General features: G+C 41.0%; 1 protein-coding gene across 3 annotated transcripts in view; it reads left to right on the forward strand.

The window, feature by feature from the left end:
* The window catches only part of NFATC3 (nuclear factor of activated T cells 3), a 57,590-nt gene that overhangs the window by 16,054 nt on the left and 21,005 nt on the right, over positions 1–20,531 (forward strand). For all 3 annotated transcript variants that reach the window (XM_081335710.1, XM_081335711.1, XM_081335712.1), the window contains exon 3: positions 7,563–7,725. In XM_081335710.1, the coding sequence (XP_081191836.1) occupies positions 7,563–7,725 (163 nt within the window). The remainder of the gene's footprint in view (positions 1–7,562; positions 7,726–20,531) is intronic.

Below are 20,531 nucleotides of genomic sequence, written 5' to 3' on the forward strand. Positions count from 1 at the left end.
TGTTGAAAATGAAGATCATGTGGCCACAGCAGTAGCCAGTCGCACTGAAGCAGTCACAACGTCCTCAAATTCCATTCTCTTGGAAGTCATGGGTCCCATATTTTGTATACATTCCGTAAGCCCATTTAAAGTACCTTGGTTCAAAAATTGTTGCCTCACGATGCACCATTTTGCCCATTTAAAAGTCGCGACAATGAGAGGGTTTGTAGTATATAGATTACACTAGTTTAGGGAAGTAGTGATAAGGGCATGAATTAACATTGCAAGGTCTTTTGGCTCTAAACAGAGTCACATTTGGCACCCCACCTAAATCATAGCCCTTGGCCACTGTCTCCTCCTGTCCATCGAGTAGTAGCCACACGTCTCGGAGGACCAATATCTTGTGGAGCTACTCTTTCAAGAGGAAGTACTAATTCTGTCTAAATATAGTACTAGAGATATCAAGAAACTTTGATGGACAGATAGTAACTCTGATATATTTTTGGGTTGAACTGCAGCCTGTCACAGTCTGCAGATTCTGAGTCAAGGCACTGTCAGCACCCCAGGTGTAGCCGTGTGTAGTGGGATGTCCCCAGCATACCAATGGTACCATAACCTTTAAGTTGATGGATGATCTGCTCAGGGGGCTTTGTCTGCATGTTAAAGAAGTGACAAAATCCAAAGCTGTCTCTTCCTCACACCCATCAGCTGGAACTGGCCACCTTAAACTATTGAAAGGCAGTGCCTCCAATCCGTACTTGGGAGGTAATTCTAATTATTTTAATTGACACAACTAATTGACACGGGTTAGAAGGTTCTGTAACTCTAGTGAGCCTAATGTCAGTAGGAATGAGCTTCTAGTAAGACCATACTTGATGTTAAGGGGAGGAGTGAAGTTCAAAGTAATCCCTCAGGGGCGTGAAAGCATCTGAGAACATGAAGGAAGCCAATGCTCTTAGGACAGGGAACTCCACAATTAAACCTGGAAGAAGGCAAAGGCAAATCACACTTGAACTCTTATCATGAAAACTGTGAGCATGGCTGAGACGTGTGAACACGTTTGTCAGGCAGATGACGAGCTCCTCGGTTAGAATGTGTCGCCCAAGTTAATGAGTACTTTGATACTTCATAAATAGTTCTGGAAATGATGATAGAGTTAGAAGGACAACAGTTGCGGTGAGATTTGCTCCTTGCTGGTGGTAGTAATCATTCCTCATTCCTCCCAGAATATTCAAAGATAGAATGAGAGAAAGAAGAAGTTTGGAAAACATAAAATGGTCAGAGTGGAAACGAAGCACATTAAATGAAAGACAAGAAAATGAGAGACATGCTTTAAGAGCAGAGAAATCCCAGGAAAACTTTCAGCTGATGAGATTAATCTTTGTAGAGGTTTATCATAAGATGGGAGGGACAACACAACTGAAGTGCTTTATAAACAGGGCTATAGAATGACCAGCATTGTACACAGAACCGTGTCCACAAGAAGTGAAGTGTGTGAGACAGTAAGCCAGCTGTCAAACAGGAAAGCATCAGGCACAGATAAAACCTGTTGTTTAAAGCTGCAGCCTGCAGGCAAAAAAAAGGGAGGGGGGAGAATAGCATCTTTTTATTAGAGAATATGGAACAGGATTGTTTAGCAAATGCATTACAAAAGAAAAAAGAAAAGAAACAGTGTATATATCCATAGGGATGCGGTGGCTCAGTGGGTTAGGACGCTGAGCTTGTCGATCAGAAGGTCGGCAGTTTGGCGGGTCGAATCCCGAGTGCCGCGTAACAGAGTGAGCGCCTGTTACTCGTCCCAGCTTCTGCCAACCTAGCAGTTCGAAAGCACGTAACAATGCAAGTAGAAAAATAGGGACCGCTACGGTGGGAAGGTAACAGCGTTCCGTGCGCCTTTGGCGTCTAGTCATGCTGGCCACATGACCACGGAGATGTCCTCGGACAAGCGCTGGCTCTTCGGCTTTGAAACGGAGATGAGCACCGGCCCCTAGAGTCGGAAACGACTAGCACGCATGTGTGGGGGAACCTTTACCTTATATATCCATACCAAAGAAATGAAAGAAAATGGAAATTACTAAATCATGGCTCTTATTCTTTGAAAAACTTTGTTCCAAGAAAACGTTCTGGCTCCTGTCTTGGGGCAGTTGTGGTTTCCACACAGGCCCAGTGTGGTGTTAATTGTGAAGGTATTTGGACTATGAGTGAGGCAACCCAGGTCCAAGTTCACCCCGAGCCATGAAAAAGGCACTCGGTGGCTTTTTTTTTTTGTCTCTCTCAACGTAACTTTCCTCACTGAACGGTCTTAACTACAGGGAGTACCAATTTTTGCAAAGCTCCCTTAAATCGTAAGAGCAGATCAGTTCATTTTAATGGAAGTATAAGACGTAACACGGTGGAGGGAATTCCAGAATTGACTTTTCACCAAAGAAACAATCTTATCTGAAGCCACCCACTCGCCCGATCTCTGGCAGAAGGTGTCTGAAACTAGATGGGCTTCAGAGATGAAAATCAGCAGTTTCAGTCGTTCTCAAAAATAGTGGTAAGAGTTGCAGTCGAAAACATGCTGCAGAATTGAACATTCTGTCCTAGGCTCAAAAGGCAGCGTCCGTAGGCTTTGCACTTAAAGCAATAATATATGCAGACTCTGCACTTGTACTTTTTTTTTAATGTGTATTCTCTTTGAACATGGTGGAATTTTGAAAGTATCTGTGCGTATGTGGCATTTTATTTCTGTTCTGCATGTTGGGGAATACCCACTGTTCCATTAGGGTTCTGTTAAACGTGGACAGACCGTGTTGATGGCAAAACGTATCATCACCACATCCCTGGTTTACTCCATTAGCCTAATTCTGAACTATAATCATAAGGTTAGTTTCATAAAAAGGTAAAGGTCAAGGTTCCCCCGCACATGCGTGCTAGTCGTCTCTGACTCTAGGGGCCGGTGCTCATCTCTGTTTCAAAGCCGAAGAGCCAGCGCTTGTCCGAGGACGTCTCCGTGGTCATGTGGCCGGCATGACTAGACGCCAAAGGCGCACGGAACGCTGTTACCTTCCCACCGTAGCGGTCCCTATTTTTCTACTTGCATTTTTACGTGCTTTCGAACTGCTAGGTTGGCAGAAGCTGGGACGAGTAACAGGCGCTCACTTTGTTCCGCGGCACTCGGGATTCAACCCGCCAAACTGCCGACCTTCTGATCGACAGGCTCAGCCTCCTAACCCACTGAGCCACCACGTCCCTAAGGTTAGTTTCATACCAAAGGCTAAAGATCCCCCTCCCCCAATCCTGTAAAGTTAAAACTAACCAAGCCTAGTGGGTTACTCCTCTGCCGTTGAGAAGTCTGGTTTTTGACTCCTTGTAAAGTTATCAACATTTTTTATTTTCTCCTTTTCCTCTTCTTCACTCCCGAAATATAGAAAGTTCAAAAGAGATTTGCCCAGCCAACGTCTTTGTGATGTGCCTGATAAGGAAGGGGGAGTACCACAAGTGATACCTAACAGACGTTCTCCTTTTATCAGAAGTGTGCCGGGAGTTAACAGTTATTTACTATTTTAAAAATTGTTAATTGCTCTTTAGTTAAAAAAAAAAGACTGTTGGAAAGAAGAGAAGGAAAGTTCTCAGTGAAAAAAGATTGGGCAATCAGGAAAAAACAATCCTGGCTACTAACTTCTAAGTATTTTTTTTTTTGGTTAAGGAAGGTGAATCTAGTGCTGTTTGTTTTATAGTCCATTCAGGCTGGGCTTTGCAGAATGTTCAAATAAGCCTTTTAAACAGTACTCCAAATTTTGATTTAGCGATTCAAACATTTCCTGTGACGTTACAATGGAAAGCTATTAGTAGCTGTGTCTACAGAAAGAAACCTGAACAAAAATTTAATATCTAGATTATTCACCAATAATATATATCAATTGAGCGTAGCCTACGAATTTATTTGTTGACCAAGGGATAAGTGCTCATACAAGTTGAGGACTTTCAAAGTGCCTACATATGTCTTAGAAAAATAAACATTTTAAAGTATGTAGATATTAAGAAATCAAAACATTTACACATAGCTATATTTGTTCACCTAGCGCAGACATGTCAAACACAATCCCCGGGGGCCAGATCCGGCCCGTGAAGTGGTTTCATGTGGCCCGCGAAGCCATCCTGGAAAGAGTGAGGGAACGGCCCCCACTGCCTTGGCCCTGGCCCAGAGACCCTCCTCCTGCCAGAGACCCTCAGATCTGTCCCACTCCTGCCCAGGCCCCCATAGGCACCCTTGATGCAAACGATGTAGAGCTGGCCACGCCCACCCAGCAGGCCATACGCACTCTAGCCACGCCCACCCAGTAGGCCATGCCCACCCAGGCCACACCCACCCGGCCCCCTGAGGGCAACCGCAATGCTGATGCGGCCCTCGATGAAATTGAGTTTGACACCCCTGACCTAGTGTTTCTTTTAATTCAGTTCCTTGTTAGTGGCAAACATACTGACATTTTAAAGTTGCGATAAAACATTGAGTCACGAAACATTGGCTTTTGATTTTAAAGCCACAATTCAGTTTTCCTAGATTCCTATGAAGCGGAGTTTCTTATATTTCATCATGTCTGCGTTTCCTAGCTGAGTTCGCCTGACATTTTTGTATCATGGCTCCATCATCTCTGATCATGGTTGAAATGGACCGAGTTAAACGTATGCTGAGTAGTAGCCAGTTCTTTGAAACCTCAACATTTCACTTGGCTAAAGTTTCCAATATCAATCAAAAGTGATTCGGCAAGTATTTAACTCTTCAAAAGTGGTCCGTTTAAGAAAAACTTCAGAAATGTGAAAGATCTCTCATAACTATTGGTTTTGAGCAACTGATGCTGTTTCGAACAGTTTGTTTCTTTATGCTGGCAGACTTTGTCAGAACAACCCTGGTTTAGCAAGCCGAAGAGAGCTCCTTTAGTGTTCACGATAGAATGGCTCGAAGCAAAAATGCCCAGTATATCAAGATTAGAAATCTTGAGTGGGAACAATTTTGTAGCTGACCATTCAACCCCCCCACCCCCCCCCCCCAACCCCCAGATACTTTGCTGAAGCACAGCAGACTCTCTGCAATCATTTTGCAATGCCCTGCCGTGCTTTTGGCCAGCTTCGTTGAACGGGCTATACCCACTAGCAGTTGTAAACAGCTTCTTTCAGTTCTAACCATAACTAACTAAAATGGTACAGAGACGTGCAGGTGTTTGCAACAAAATAAACACAGTACGTTGCCTACAACCTACTGTTTTTACTTGGCCAGATCATATCCTTCTTTTAAATGAAGGACTTACTGATTAATTTCCTTTTAAAATGTTACACGAGCGTTGCTTTTAGACCTAAACCTATGTATCTTTGATATGTACAGTCCATTAGTTAGATATCTAAAAGAATCAGTTCGGTGATCTAAGGAATGCTTTTTGTTTGATTTGCATAACTCAATGTATCAGTTTCAATTTAATTATCACTTTCTCAGTAGTACAGCAGCCAATCATCACCGATTTCTCTAATCTTGGGCACAAGAAATATTAATAGCAGTAAAGCCACATGGATGCCATACCTAGTTATATTAAGAACAGGGCCTCCTCTATGAAAACAACCTGGTTTGACATCGTAGTTATTGGCAAATCCATTTTGTACCTTTGTTCTATCACCTCTGTTTATTTATACGTTTAGTTTTTATTGACTTTTTTGACCTTTTGTATGTTCCATTCTCCTTTTGCTGATATTTCACAGGAAGAAGCAGTGGTGAATATTACGTATTACTATTAATACAGCTACTATATCTGTACCAGTGCTCTTTTTACACTAGTTTACAAAGCAGATCTTGGATCATCTTTCATATTTCATGCCCTAGCAGCCCAGATGACAACAACCCCCCCCCCTTCCCCTGCTTTCTTTTTAAAGATATATTTGAAATCCTTGATTTTCCATCTTCTGCAGTTTGGAAAAGGGTGAATGATTGACTAGTCCCTTGATTAGGGAAGAAATACGTTAGTAATTCTACTTTTAAATAAGGAGTACATTGCTTAATTTTAGAAGTTAAGTTTAAATAATAATAATAAAGTTGGAAGGGACCTTGGAGGTCATCTAGTCCAACCCCCTGCTCAGGCAGGAAACCTTATACCATTTCAGGCAAATGGCTGTCCAGTCTCTTCTTAAAAACCTCCAGTGTTGGAGCATTCACCACCTCTGGAGGCAGGTTGTTCCACTGGTTAATTGTTCTAACTGTCAGGAAGTTTCTCCTTAGTTCTAGGTTGCTTCTCTCCTTGACTAGTTTCCATCCGTTGCTTCTTGTCCTGCTTTCAGGTGCTTTGGAGAATAGCTTGGCTCCCTCTTCTTTGGGGCAGCCCCTGAGATATCGGAACACGGCTATCATGTCACCCCTCACCCTTCTCTTCGTTAAACTACACATACCCAATTCCAGCAACCGTTCCCTATATGTTTTAGCCTCCAGTCCCCCAATCATCTTTGTTGCTCTTCTCTGCACCCTTTCTAGAGTCTCGACATCTTAAACCAGACAACTATGAAAGCAAGCTGTAGCAGTTTAGAATCTATTGAGGGGAAAATCGATCTTGTACAGATTCAGTAGTAGATTATTGATAGCTAGTGTCTTCTTATGTTCTGGAAGAAGGGTTTATCCGTTCATTAGCAGTAGTCTTTCCATTACTTCAGAAATAGGAGTCTTATAACCTAGTCCTAAATATTTTGGAATAATACAGAATGTTTTCTCCATAGTATTTATTGTTCCCATAGTGTGAAATGTTCTTCAGTAATGGTTGTTCCTGCTAACTATCAGAATTTGAATGCAAGTTCACTGCTCATGCCACATTGTGTTTACACTCTTTCTATAAAAATGGACTTGAAATGTTTATCTGTCTCCTTTGCTAAGATTGCATTAGGCACTTTCTCAGGTTAGCACAATACAATGTGCTTAAATCCTAGCTTGTTAGCTAATCTTTTTATTTTTAATATTTATCTTTCCTGCAATAAGAATCCTGCGTAGCTGGTAGTAGCTTGACGTTCCATTAACACATGTTTAAGGTGTGTATAATGACAATACTGCAATTCATATTGGATCTTTGTAGAGGGATAGTAAAACTGAATGAAAGGAATTCCGCAGATAGTTCACTTTGGTATGCTTGACAAAGGGCTTAAATGCTTCTGGAAAGTTATGAGTTAGGTCATGCAGAGTGTCGTGCGTGGAGATAGTGCAGGTATATGAAATATGTCACACTTTTGTAGTAGAGTTTTAGCCATAACTCTGCCTCTTCATGCGTATTAGAGTCTGGGGGGGAAAACAGTTGATGCAAATTTTTTTCTTTTTTTTTTCCTTGGTCCTTCACATCTGCTTTCTCCTTGCTGATAATTAGTCTAATATTTGTTAATATAAAACTATTAGAATTGAATTATTTTAAAACAAAATAACATTTTAACGTGGAAAAGACAGTCTGTTTTCGCTTTGTTTAAAACACTTCACAGCTTCATTGTTACATTTATAGGGCTACCTCCAAAAAACATTGAAAGGGAGGATAGAAAAATATTCTATGAATATATATTGAAATATATGCACTTCTTGGTTTTAGCACATCTTCATTGCCGCCTCTAGACTGGCCTCTACCCACACAATATGGGCAATACGAACTGAAAATAGAAGTACAGCCAAAGACCCATCACAGAGCACATTACGAGACGGAAGGCAGCAGAGGAGCAGTAAAAGCATCTACTGGTGGACATCCTGTAGTCAAGGTAAGAGATGCTAATATGTGCCTTTTCTGTGAACCACGTTTTCCCCTGTTGTAATGGTATGTGTGAATGGCCTTGGGGTGGGGGTGGGGGTGGGGGCAGGATGAGGACTCTGCAGCCTAAGCAAATGGTCTTTCTCCTGTCTCCAAGGTCATCCCCAAATATCTTTATACCTACACGTTCTTGGTTATAATAAAAATAATTCTCTACAGGAATGAACCGTGTTTGGATAGAATTGTGTCAGAACTCTGATGAGTGCTGGCTTATTATTCACAAGCAGGTAGGACTGCTAATTGCCCTTAACTTGCTGTTTCTGTTATTAGCCTTCATTTAAAATAACTTGCATTTTCTAGGAACATAGTCAGATCCCCTTGATTGTTGCCCAGAGTATCAGAAGCTATGGTTTACTTATTGATAATTTATGGCTTGCTTAGAAATGACAAGAAATTTCGATATAACACTAAGCTGAAGTCATTCTCGCTCACGGTAGTATATCCCTGCTATGCATGAAAACCAGAATTCTGATTTGTGCATGTTTTGTGTAGGCATTAGAAGACTTGTATTGTCACTGCAATGCAAATGGTGGGTGTTTCCAGGAGCAAGTGCACTTTTATTACTGTGATACTTTCCCTTGTTCCAACATGTGATAGAGAAATGGAAAAATAGCATGATTATAGTCTGCACACAAATGGTATTTAGCAATAGGGTGCTGGCTTTTGATTGGAGAAGCAGTAGGCAACACATTTATTGCCTTTCTACTTATGTATGTTAACAGGAGGTTGAATATTTTTTCATAATGCTTAAGTAAGACATTAGGTATAAACTAGAGTGTAAAGCACATGGTCTCTTGAGCGTAAAACGAGGTAAGTAGGTGAATGCCAAACAAATACTTAGTTTGTATGTGCTAAACATTAACATGGTATGTAATATTTAGGCAAACATTAAAATAGCTACTGATTGCAGACAGTATTTTTGTACACGGTGCATAGTTTTCGTGTAGGCATGGGCTTTTAGACATACTGCACTGAATTTGTTAGGTTTAATACATAATCCAATACAACTTTACAGTACTTGGAAATAAGTTCAGTTCTGTTCAATGGAATTTATTTCCTTATCCATGAGCTTGGGATTGTGTCCATATCTGAGCTACATTGTTATATAATAACTGAAAGAAATTAGAAAATCAAATCCTGCTTCTTTTATTAGAGTATTAAAATTTTAATATATTAAAAATGATTTATCTTGGATCTTGACAATAAATGCTCTTTTAGCATGAGCACCTTAGTGCTTCATAGTTAACATTGCCATTTAATTCAAATCATTATTATATTGCTTAAAACAATTTTGCTGAACCTTTATCATGATTTTTCGTGTGAAATTTGCAGTAAATGATTATTAAAGTTTGTAGTTGGACTGGAGTATTTTCAGCCTGAAGACTCACGTGAAGACCAATGTTTACATCTTATATACAGTATATATTTTTTCCCATTTCTACTTTTGATGGAAAACTGAGTTATGGTAGTTTGTTTAGAAGGAAGTTGGGACATGCAACACTGCAAGTCACATTTATATATACATGCATTAATTTTATAAAACAGGGCAGTTCATTTACAAGTGAAATTATTGAATCAACAGTTTCAAGGATTTTCTTTTTTGTAAGAACGTTTGGGCTACTTAAATTTTGTGATATTAGGTAAAATAAACAATGTTTGTAGAACTTTTTTATATAGCAATATTGGTTATTATTTTGCTGTTTTTGTTGGAAATCTGAAGAGATCGGGGCATCTGCCTGAATCTTGCAAGATTTCAGGTGGGAATACCGTAATTATGAGATGTAGTGGTTTTGCAAGGTTTATACAATAAACTGAACTTCATATGTAACAGGTGCTTCACGTGTGCAGGTGTGTGTATGTATACATATATTGTTCAAAAGAAATAGGTTTAGAATTGAGGGAGAGAAATTGCATGTCAATAGTGTGTTTTTCTGCATTGAAAATCTTTGATTTTGAAAATGAAAATTTTCTTTGGGGGGAAACGGTAATATTGCAGGGACTGCTAAGTAATTGATAGACATGAATGTTTTTTTTCTGGAGCAGTTGATGAAACTTTCATAGAGCTATAGTTATAATGGAGACCTTTAATGATCTAATATCAGAAGTTATAACTTTATAAATGGAATATCTAACAAATGTATAGGAAATATTGCTGAAAAGGGAAAGAGGATATGGTATCTTGAATTTAATCCTGGTTGATAGGGAAGAATTGATTGATGATATCTAACTGTCAGAAACATTAAAGGCCATGTTGTGAGAAGTTCAAAATACAGAGAGTGTTGGATATTCAAAACTTCGGGTATCTGTTAACAAAAGTACAAGAAAATTTTAAATAAAACCATTGGTGAGAAATTCTGAAGGTATCATGAAAATTGAAATATGTGAAGGTACAGCTGCACACCATTCCCATGAGAAAGTAAAATTGAGGATGTTTAAAGAAGCCAGTATATGATAGCTTAGCAAGGACTATTGAGCTGGTGGAACTTAAAAGGGCCTTCATGACATTAAGGAAAGTCAAAAAACCATGGAGGGAAAAAAAAACACTCAGGTATTGTAGGAAATGACTAGGTTGAGCTTGAGGTTGGGGTCAAATGCATCATCAGTTTGGCATCTCTAGGTCCTAAGTCCAGCCCCTCTTGAAGTCCGTTCTTATCTGGCGCCAATTTGCCTTGACCATCAGATTCTTACATATATGTAGCATGAAATAAACTTGTAGTTCCTGACTTCTTGACAAATATTTTCCAAATAAAAATATTAGAAAAGACCAAAGCTCGACATGAACAATAGTTGTGAATGAGAGGAAGATGATGCTCAAAAAAGGTACCGGTAATTTGATGTTAACTGTGGCAAAGAGAAGCTTTGCCAGCCTAAAGAATGATTTGTTCCCATTATAAGCAAAGAGATGATTTCATTTCTCTTAAGAGTTTGATTATACACTTAGGTACTAAAAAGAGCTTGCAGGTATTATTTCACAAGCGTTATCTATAATGTATGAGAAACATTGGAGAATAAGTTATGTCTCCAGCTTCAAAAATGGGAGAAGTATGAATGTGGGAAATTTTTAGAAAGCCTGCAAAAATGGCAGCATTTTAGAATTACGATACCAATGTTCATGTGTGAATCATTTTATTGGTTCCAAGAATTAAAGGTTTCTTAGAAAAAAATATTTCAGGCCAGGGCTCTAGTCTCAGATAATGAGAATGGCTTAGAATAGTTTTTCAATATTGTACTAGCAAAGCATTTAACAACCTCTTTTTTTTTAAAAAAAAAAGGGGCCTTCTTACAGGTAGTCCTTGACTTACTTCATTTAATGACCATTCGAAGTTACAACGGCACTGAAAAAAGTGACGTATGACTGTTTTTCACACTTATGACCATTGCAGCATCCCCATGGTCACATACTCAGATTTCAGATGCTTGGCAACTGGCAGATGTTTATGACAATTGCGGAGTCCCAGGTTCATGTGGATCCCCTTTTGCAACCTTCCGACAAGCAAAATTAATGGGGAAGCCAGATTCCCTTAACAAGCATGTTACTATCTTAACAACTGCAGTGATTCATTTAACAACTGCGGCAAAAAAGGTCACAAAACAGGGCAAAAGTCACGTAATAACTGTCTCGCTCAGCAACAGAAATTTTGGACACAATTGTGATTGCAACTTGAGGACTACCTGTATTGATTAGGGGGTTAAGTTTGCTAGAGTAGATGGAGCAATGGATGAGAAGGCAACTGTACTAAGCATCTGCTCATTAATTGATCTATGTCAATCTTCCCTGTGCATTAAAATAGATAATGTGTCAGAGGATGTGGATGAGCTGCTTATCAAATGTGCATACAACACAGAAAGGCTTATCAACGCTATTTGAAAACAGACACATTTTTAAAGGCTTTTGAAGGTGGGAAAAAGAGTTGCAACACACAAGATAAAATTCAACAGAGAAAAAAAAGCTGGGTTTTAGATTAAGTACAAGAAATTAAAGGTGCAAGTAGACAATAAACAAGAAGTCTTAATGGGCATGCAATTAATATGAATCAGCAACATAATGTGGCCATTAGAATTGTTAACAAATTACTTTTATAAAATAACTTTCTTAAAATTAGAGATTTATTGCAGTTATGTTTTGCAACTGGATTAGAATCTGCTCTTTCAATTTTATCAAACATTTGAGCCATTCTGTTCAAGAAGATATCTCAAAAGTATTCAAAGATTTGCACTGAAGATTTCTGGTCCTTTTTTCTTTATCCTTCAACTCTGATGTCCAGCCTTTAATGTCTACTTATCATAAAAAAAATATGAAAATCTCCATTTAGAAGAGACAATAACTTCTAAATAAGTCAAAATTACAACTCCAAATCCTTCTGGCCCCTTAATATAGTATTGACTTTCCAAAATCCACATAATAAGCACTCTTTTGCTGCATAGTCCAAAAAAATCATATATATTTTTTAAAAATTTAAAACCAAATTTTCACCATCACCTTTTAAGGAGATAGAAACTCACCCGATGAACACAGTAATATCTTGCCAGTCCACAGTCTTAATCTCTTCAATATGCAAAAAATAAAAGTCCCTTTTTTTAAAAAAAAAAGATATAAGTATCAGTCAGGCTTAATGTCTGTAAAGGCTGCTTTGTGAAAGTGAGTTTGCTCTCAGCCACTCCATTAATAAACCGACTGTGAAAACAACATTTTCTGTCATCTACTCACAAGGAGCTGCTGTCCAGAGTCAGGTAGATGATCTTGAAGATCTCTCCTTTGTTCCCAAGAGATTATATGCCACCTTGGAGCCGGCATCCAGTGTGAGTCACCTTGCAAAAGCTGTCTTGATACCCAGCAAAAACCAGTGAAGCATCAGCTCGCCCCTGGCACTTACAGGAAGTCTTTCAGAATTGTTAGCAAATTCTGAAGCAGGATTAATAAAAACATAATTCTGTTGTATATATTAGTTAGTCATAGAAAACCGAAATGAAAAAGTGCCGGAAGGAGTATTTTAGCAACGTGCCGGGTATAATAGTAGTGTATCAAACACTGAAATTGAAACAAATTCTATAAATATGAATTGCCCACCCAACAGAAACCGATGCTTGGTGTTTTACATGGAAGAGCCGTTGCACGGGCACAGTCCAACTTCCTTGGCAGAAGAGACCTTAATGTAGTGGCATGGAGAACCATTACGGCTGGGGACCTCTGCTGCAGTGGATATAACTCAGTGTCTTGTCATATTCTTAGCTAGATGTCTATGGAGACTCTCAGCCATCCAGGTCATGGTTGTCCGAAAGATGCTTTTTCAAGAGGCCAATGGATTTTGTTTGTTTTTCCTTGAAGTCGTTTTGCTTCTCATCCAAGAAGCTTCTTCAGTTCGGACGTCAGAACTGAAGAAACGTCTTGGATGAGAAGCGAAAAGTCTTCAAGGAAAAACAAAGTCCATTGGCCTCTTGGAAAAACACCTCTGGGCCTGCCTTCTTCATTGTTAGACTCTTGATCAGTCTCCTCAACACACTCTGCCAGGGCCAGCCTCAGGAATTCTGGGAGTTGAAGTCCATGAGTCATAAAAGAGCCGAGGTTGCCTACCCCTGGGATAGACAAATCCCCTATCTCATCGAGGCTCAAACACCCATCAGCTATCCTCGCCTGGTTTGACTTGCCTGCCAAGATGTTGACTGGCCTCTGTGTGTTACTTGGAACCACAGGTGAGAGCTGACTGTCAGCTGGGTAACCTAAGGAGAAGCAGCAGCCTTAAAAAGAGCATGGCACCAGCATCGCCATCCCTTCCTGAATCCCTCCCATGCACCTATCTATCTCCAAGAAAAAAGTATGAAAAATAAGCCTTAAGTCCTGTGAAAGTTTTGAAAAAATGATAGGATTTCAGGTATAGATGGTAAAACTGGAAGATAGTGAAAAAGATGGAAGATAGTAAAAGATGGATAGTTTGCTTATGGATTTAGTACCATGTTTCACCCCAAACTTATTTTTTGCCTCCAAAAGAGGCACCAGGTCTTATTTTTTTTGGGGGGGGGGATATCTTTTATACTCACCTCTGGCTCCGACAGCCATGCCCAGCCGGTCCACTTCTTCTGCAGCTGCATTCCAGCCTGCATTTCGCAGTCAGGCCTTTCCGGAAGACCTCTGCAGCCGAGTACCGAGCTAGGGATTCAATCCATAGCTGGGTCCTCGGCTGCGGAGGTCTTGCCGAACCGAGCTATGGATTGAATCCATAGCTTGGTTCTCGGCTGCAGTGGTCCTCCAGAAAGGCTTTTGACTGCGAAATGCAGAAGACGCCGCAGAAATGGGCCAGCAAGGAGAGGCCTGGCTGCAAGGTAAGCAGGTCCCGGGCACGTGGGGAAGCTGCACATCTCCACCGTAAGCTTGATTTTTAGGCGTGCGCCTCACCCCAAAACTAGGGCTTATTTTTGAGGTAGGGCTTATATTAGGCCCACCCCCAAAAAATGATGCTAGGGCTTATTTTCGGGGTAGGCCTTACTTTTGGGGGAACACGGTATGTGACTATTTTCAAGCATGTGTGAAGACAGCATCTATTCCAGGCAGTTAGAAGAAAGTCACGATGGTTTCCCCAAGCTAAGGAAAAAGTAGTCAAAGGAAATGCAAACTCTTTATGCAGATCAGTTTCTTTAGAGCATTCTGGAAAAAATGTACAAGATGTAACTGTGACCCAGATTTGAGAAGCCCAATGAACTTTGATGTTGGACAAGTGTTATGCAGGTTTGATTTTTACTGTTCAATGAATCATTGGGGGAAACAAAATCTGTCAGGGAGAAAGCTTGTGATACCTCAGTTAATTGAGAAACAGTTGGTGCAATACCACACTTCTGCTTTGTTGTGTGCAAGTGAGGGCTTGGTATGTCAGGAGAAAAAGAAAAAGTATTGTAAAACAAGATAACCTAGTGTAAACTGCTTGGTAGGTGACCTGAGGTGTAATGGAGGACTTATGGAAATTCTAACTGAGACTTGAATGCAGCACAATTCCTTATCACAGTTCTTTGTTATATGTTCAAACGGTTCCTTTATTAATCAGCTCTCTTGTCACATTTGGTGTTCATTCTTCAGATAATTTTGATAGAGTGCTGCAAAGTGGATTTTATCTCCAGTTGCTCTTGCGTTTTGCTGGTTATTCATCTCATTTATTGTTGCTCTAGAGATGTCTAAAAGCTCCATAACTGGATTCTATTTTAGGGCCAAATAGGAATGATGTAAGTTTTATAAACACACCTGCTGGGTCCACGTCTCTTCAAATTTAAAAGTAGGCTTTCTTGAGTGTCTTGAAAAGAGATTGTTGGAATTAGAGTGTAAACTGCTGCCCCATTTTCTCTGCTTTCATCCCTGTTACTATTTACAGAAGTAAAAAAAATAGTTTTTAGCAAAATCTGTTCTGCTTTTCTTTCATTTTCCCATTTTGCATTTGAACCTACATTTTTCCCCTGCCCCACATGCATGTCACTGGGATTTTTTTGGTGGTTGGAATCTGTATGTATGGGATTGGAATTTAGCCAGTTTGAAATACCTCACTGATAGCTAGAGAGCTTGCAGGAGAATTGACACAAGTGATTCTGGCGGAACTGCTTTATTTGGAACCCTAATGTTTAATGTTAGCTTGCTTTCTCCTGACTTGCCTTGCATGTTTTCAAGGTGATTTTTTTCTGTAATGCTGCCTTACACCGGTAGTCCTCGACTTACAACAGTTCATTTAGCGACCATTCAAAAGTCACAATGGCCTGGAAATGCCGTTGTAATGACCATTTTTCACCACTGTTGCATAGCGCGCCCCCCCCCTGGTCACATGATCAAAATCCAGACGCTTGGCAACTGGCTCATGTTTATAATAGTTGCAGTGTATCGAAGTCACAAATTCGCTTGACAACCGGTTATTCATTCAACAACTGCAGTGATTCACTTAACAGCTGTTGCAACAAAGATCATAAACTGGGGCAAAACTCATTTAACAACTGTCTCGCTTAACAGTAGAAGTTTTGGGCTGAATTGTGGTCGTAACTCAAAGAGCACAGTACCTGTTTTGGTGGATTTTTATTTCTGCTTTTTAAAAAAAACAAGTTTTAGAGCCTTCGGACTATTCATATAGAGAAAACAATAACCCATTGAAAACAGGCAGTGAGAAGGTAAGGGACTAATCGGGAGCATACATCAAGCAAGCAATAAAAAGATCATTTTTTATATTCATATTACTAAGCAAAACACATTGCAGGCAAAATTAATAAAATTCAGATCTCCCACATTTTTCATAAAAAGCACTGAAGAACACCAAAACAATCAGATTTTCCCCTCTTTTGGCGAATAAATGTAGAAATTGATCTTTCTAGTAACTTCCCCCTCCGATACTTGCACTAACAAATCCCAAGGTGCATTCTATAACATATCTGCATTATTAGATCTGAATAAGGATTCCAGTCTTGTGGTTATATGCAGAAGAAAAATTCTATTTTTACATAAGCCAGAAGAAAAGAATAACTTTCCATCTAAAGTAATCTAAAAAGAAAACAACATGAAAGTAGTGGCCCCCAACCTTTTGGGTGCCAGGAACTGGTTCTGTGGAGGGTGGGTTTTTTGCAGTCTGGGGTGGGGGGCATGGTTTTGTCCACTGCCTGGGTCCCGGGCATGCGTGGATGAGGCTTTGCTCGCTTTTACAGCCTGATACTTGGTGGGCCGTTATGTCGGTCTTGGCCTAGGAGTTGGGGACCCCTGATTTAAAGAATTAACTGTTAGATTTTCCCTCAACATCTGTGTTCATTTCTGCTATGGACCAGGTCCTTGTTTTTAACCTGCTAATGGGTATATTTAATGTTATTCATTGAGAAGACAGGGTTGCCAGATGAGTTAATCGTGTTTGCTTACATGGACAGATTTATGTAATGTTTAAATTCCTTTTAACTCTTCCGATTCTCTAAGTTTTGAAGCACAGCTAGGCTGTATGCACTTAGGACTAGCATAACTGGCTCCCAAAATGAGACAATTACCAGATAGCAGCAAAGAGATACTCTTTGATGATATCTAATGGTTGTTTAGAATTTATTTAGTCATTCCTGGCGCTCAACTCCACAAGAATCTGGGCAGCTTACAACATTACAAGCAAGAAAGCAATAAAACAACAGGAACTAACTTATTGCAAGTCTAGAAGTAATAAGATACTTACTCAGATACAAAAATTTCAAAGAGGCTGCTCCAGAGGGCAGGTGCTACAACAGAAAAAAAAGTGCTTTTCTAGGTCCTGATGGATGGCGTTGTTTGAGCAAGAGTACCTAGAACACATCCAATTGCTAGATCGTACAACAGGGATCTTCAAACATGGCCCTTTTATGACTTGTGAATTTCAACTTCCAGAATTCCTCAGCCAGTGTGCCTGGCTAAGGAATTCTGGAGTTGAAGTCCACAAGTCATAAAAGGGCCAAGTTTGAAGACCCCTGTCTTACAAGAAGCGTGGACTATTGGTGGTAGGTGGTCCCTTAGTTAACCAGACCTATGCCATGAAGGGCTTTAAAAGAGATTACTGAATCAACAATTTGAGCTATACCTGAAAAACTAGATGTGCACATTACCACTCATGCTGCTACATTCTGGGCCAGCTGTATTTTCTGAGTGGTTTTCAAAGGTAGCCCCATGTGGCGTATACTACGGTACATTAGTTCATTGATGAGGTGAGTAATGAAGATAATTGATAAGGGTGTGTGTGTGTGTGTGTGTGTGTGATCATCTGGAGGACTTTTTGATCTAGGAATTGGTGCAGTTGGCACATTAGATAGATCTGTGCAAAGGCCTTGTTGACTATAGTTGCTACTTGCTCCTTCAAATCCACTCCCCCAGAAGTGTGCACCAGTCTCAAATTGGGAACTGTATCCGCATCCAAGATTAAAGATGGAAGAGTTCCCAGTACAGCGAGATACAAATACACACAGCTATTTGGTCTTGTCGAGACTGAGTTTGAATCTGTTTTACCCATTCAGACCCGCACAGCCTGCAGACACCAGGACAAGACATTGTCAGAATCTCTAGGCTACCCTAGGGTTAAGATGTGTAGTTGACACCCAAGATAGCCTCATCCAACGGTTTCCTGTGGATGTTAAAAAGAAGGGTCAAGGGCTTTGAGTCTTGAGGCACCTCCCAAGTAAGGATCACAGGCTTGCTCTCTTGAACTTGTCAAAACCCATTGGCATTACCTGCAGAGATAGGAGGAAGACCACCGCTACATGGTGCCCTCCAGTTAACAGTCTGTGCAGAAGTATGCTATGATCACTGACTTTAGGAAAAACCAAGATCAACATACCATTTTCATCCTGGTTCTGCCAAAGGTCATCAACAAAAGCAATCAGTGCTGTCTCAGTGCTGTGCCTCTAAAAGATTCTAAAAGAGGTTGAGAGTCTGAAAAAAGTTCAGAGAAGAACAACTAAGATGATCCAAGGCCTGGAGACCAAAACGTATGAAGAACGGCTGCGGGACTTGGGTTTGGCCAGCCTAAACAAAAGAAGAAATAGGGGAGACTTGATAGCAGTGTTCCAGTATCTGAGGGGCTGCCACAAGGCAGAGGGGGGCCAGGTTGTTCACCAGAGCATCAGAGGGAAGGATGAGAAACAATGGTTGGAAACTGATCAAAGAGAGAAGCAACCTGGAATTAAGGAGAAACTTCCTGATAGTGAGGACAATCAACCAGTGGAACAGCTTGCCACCAGAAATCGTGGGTGCCCCATCACTGGAGGTTTTTAAGAAGACATTCGCCTATCTGAGCCGGTATAGGTCAGGGGTGTCAAGCTCAATTTCATTGAGGGCAGCATCAGCATTGCGGTTGCCCTCGGGGTGTGTGTGTGGCTAGGGTGGGCACGGCCTACTGGGTGGGCGTGGCTGGAGTGCGTGTGGCCTACTGGGTGGGCATGGCCAGCTCTACATCGTTTGGGTCAATGGTGCCTATGGGGGCCTGGGCAGGAATGGGACAGATCTGAGGGTCTCTGGCAGAAGGAGATGGGATGGGGCAAGTGCCAAAGCATGGTCCACTGGAGGAGCCTCATTGTTCCTCTCAGGTCATGCGGGGGGGGGCTGGACGGTGGCCTGGAGGTCAAATGCCCAGCCCAGCCCAGCCCTCAAGCACCTGCAGCACTAAGCCCAGCCCCACTTCCCCAAGGGGGTGCCCAGCTGCACTTATCTCGTCCTCAAGGCTGCTGCTGCTGTGTTTGCTCTCCTTAGCCAGGTTGCTCATGATGGGTACGAGGGCAAAGTCAAGAGGGAGGCCCACTCCCTCTCCAGGTGAGGAGACCTGGCTTTGTATCCAGAGCTTCCTTAGCAATAGGATGGGAGACCCCCCCAGGATAGGTCAGGAGGAGGGGGCAAGGGGATGGTGAAAGAGCAGCAGGGAAGGACTAAGGCAGGATTTCCCTCAGACCCTCCCTCCCTCCCTCCCTCCCTTCCTTCCTTCCTTCCTTCCTTCCTTCCTTCCTTCCTTCCTTCCTGTGGTGGGAAAATATTTGAGATGAGGGAGGGAGAAAAACACAGCTGGGGAAGTGTCATCCTTCGTGAAGGAATGAAGAACTCGCTTCCCCTCCCCATTGTCTCCATTTTAAAACGTGTTTTAGGTGGAGTTTATGAAATGTTCTAGACATCTAGAAATGGTATTTGAATCCGGAACGTCGATTAGCGTTTGCTGATGATATTAAAAAAATGCCCCAGTGAAAGCAAGTGTTGGTGGGCCTGGCTTGCAGACTGCTTTTTACATCAGGTCAGAACACATGTTCTCCTTTCCCTTATCCATAATTCCTTTGATCTCTCCGCTTATAAAACTGCAAACAAGAAGCAGCTCACGATCAAAGGAAGGCAAATACAGTCAGAAGGACAAATGAAAAGCAAGCACTTTTTGTTTGCCGAGAAAGAAAATTCTCGCCTTTTAAAATTGGGATATTGCTGTTGCGTTAATCTGTGGTCCTAATCAGTGTGATGGATTACGCCACGTACTGCTTACAGGCACCCAGTTCAGTCGAGGAAGGTAACGGGGGGTTTGTTAATGCTCCATTAAAGAAGGGAATCAAAAGTGTTCAAACGTCTAATTGAAGGAAACCTAATGTGATTTTTTGGGATGGTCTCACCGTGCTAAAATAGTGTGTTAGCTGATGTAGCCCAAAGTTTGACCTTGAAATTAGTTGCAAGGCATTGGGTCTCGGAGAAAGGTTGAAAATATGAAAAAAAGTAAATAAATTCTCCTTTTCCTGACCTCCTTTGTTATTTCTGCATTGCATCCACATTTAAGGGAACCTACCTGTGACAACACTCTACCCCAGTTAGAGGTGTTTTAGAGAGCGGCTATTGTAGCTTATCCTGTCGTGACCTTCTCTCCTTAGCCTTCCAGCTTCAGTTTAACTTACGCATACGCTGGCTTTTGCTATGGAAACGATACAGAAACACAAACAGCTTGGCAGAGGTTCATCCGGCAGAGCAATGGGTTGTGTGTCACAGTATATAGTTACTGGTGGAGGGTTTTTAGAGGTCAGCCATGAGGTAACTTTTCATTATTTACAATATTCTGCATGATGCCTTGTGTGAAGAGCATGCGATTATATTTATGGAATAAAAATACATTGCATATAAGCATGTCTATATTTGGGCAGCTGTAGGAACTGTAAATGTATTTTAAACATGTTCCGTTCCCTTTTGGTAACACAACCGCTAGAGTGTAGTGTCTGCGTAAAAGGACACAGACCGACATTGATATCAGCCATTGGAAGGTTTATCCAGGTCCCATTTGTATT

This window comes from Vipera berus (genome assembly GCF_964194415.1).
Source record: "Vipera berus genome assembly, chromosome: 10".
Classification (NCBI taxonomy): domain Eukaryota; kingdom Metazoa; phylum Chordata; class Lepidosauria; order Squamata; family Viperidae; genus Vipera; species Vipera berus.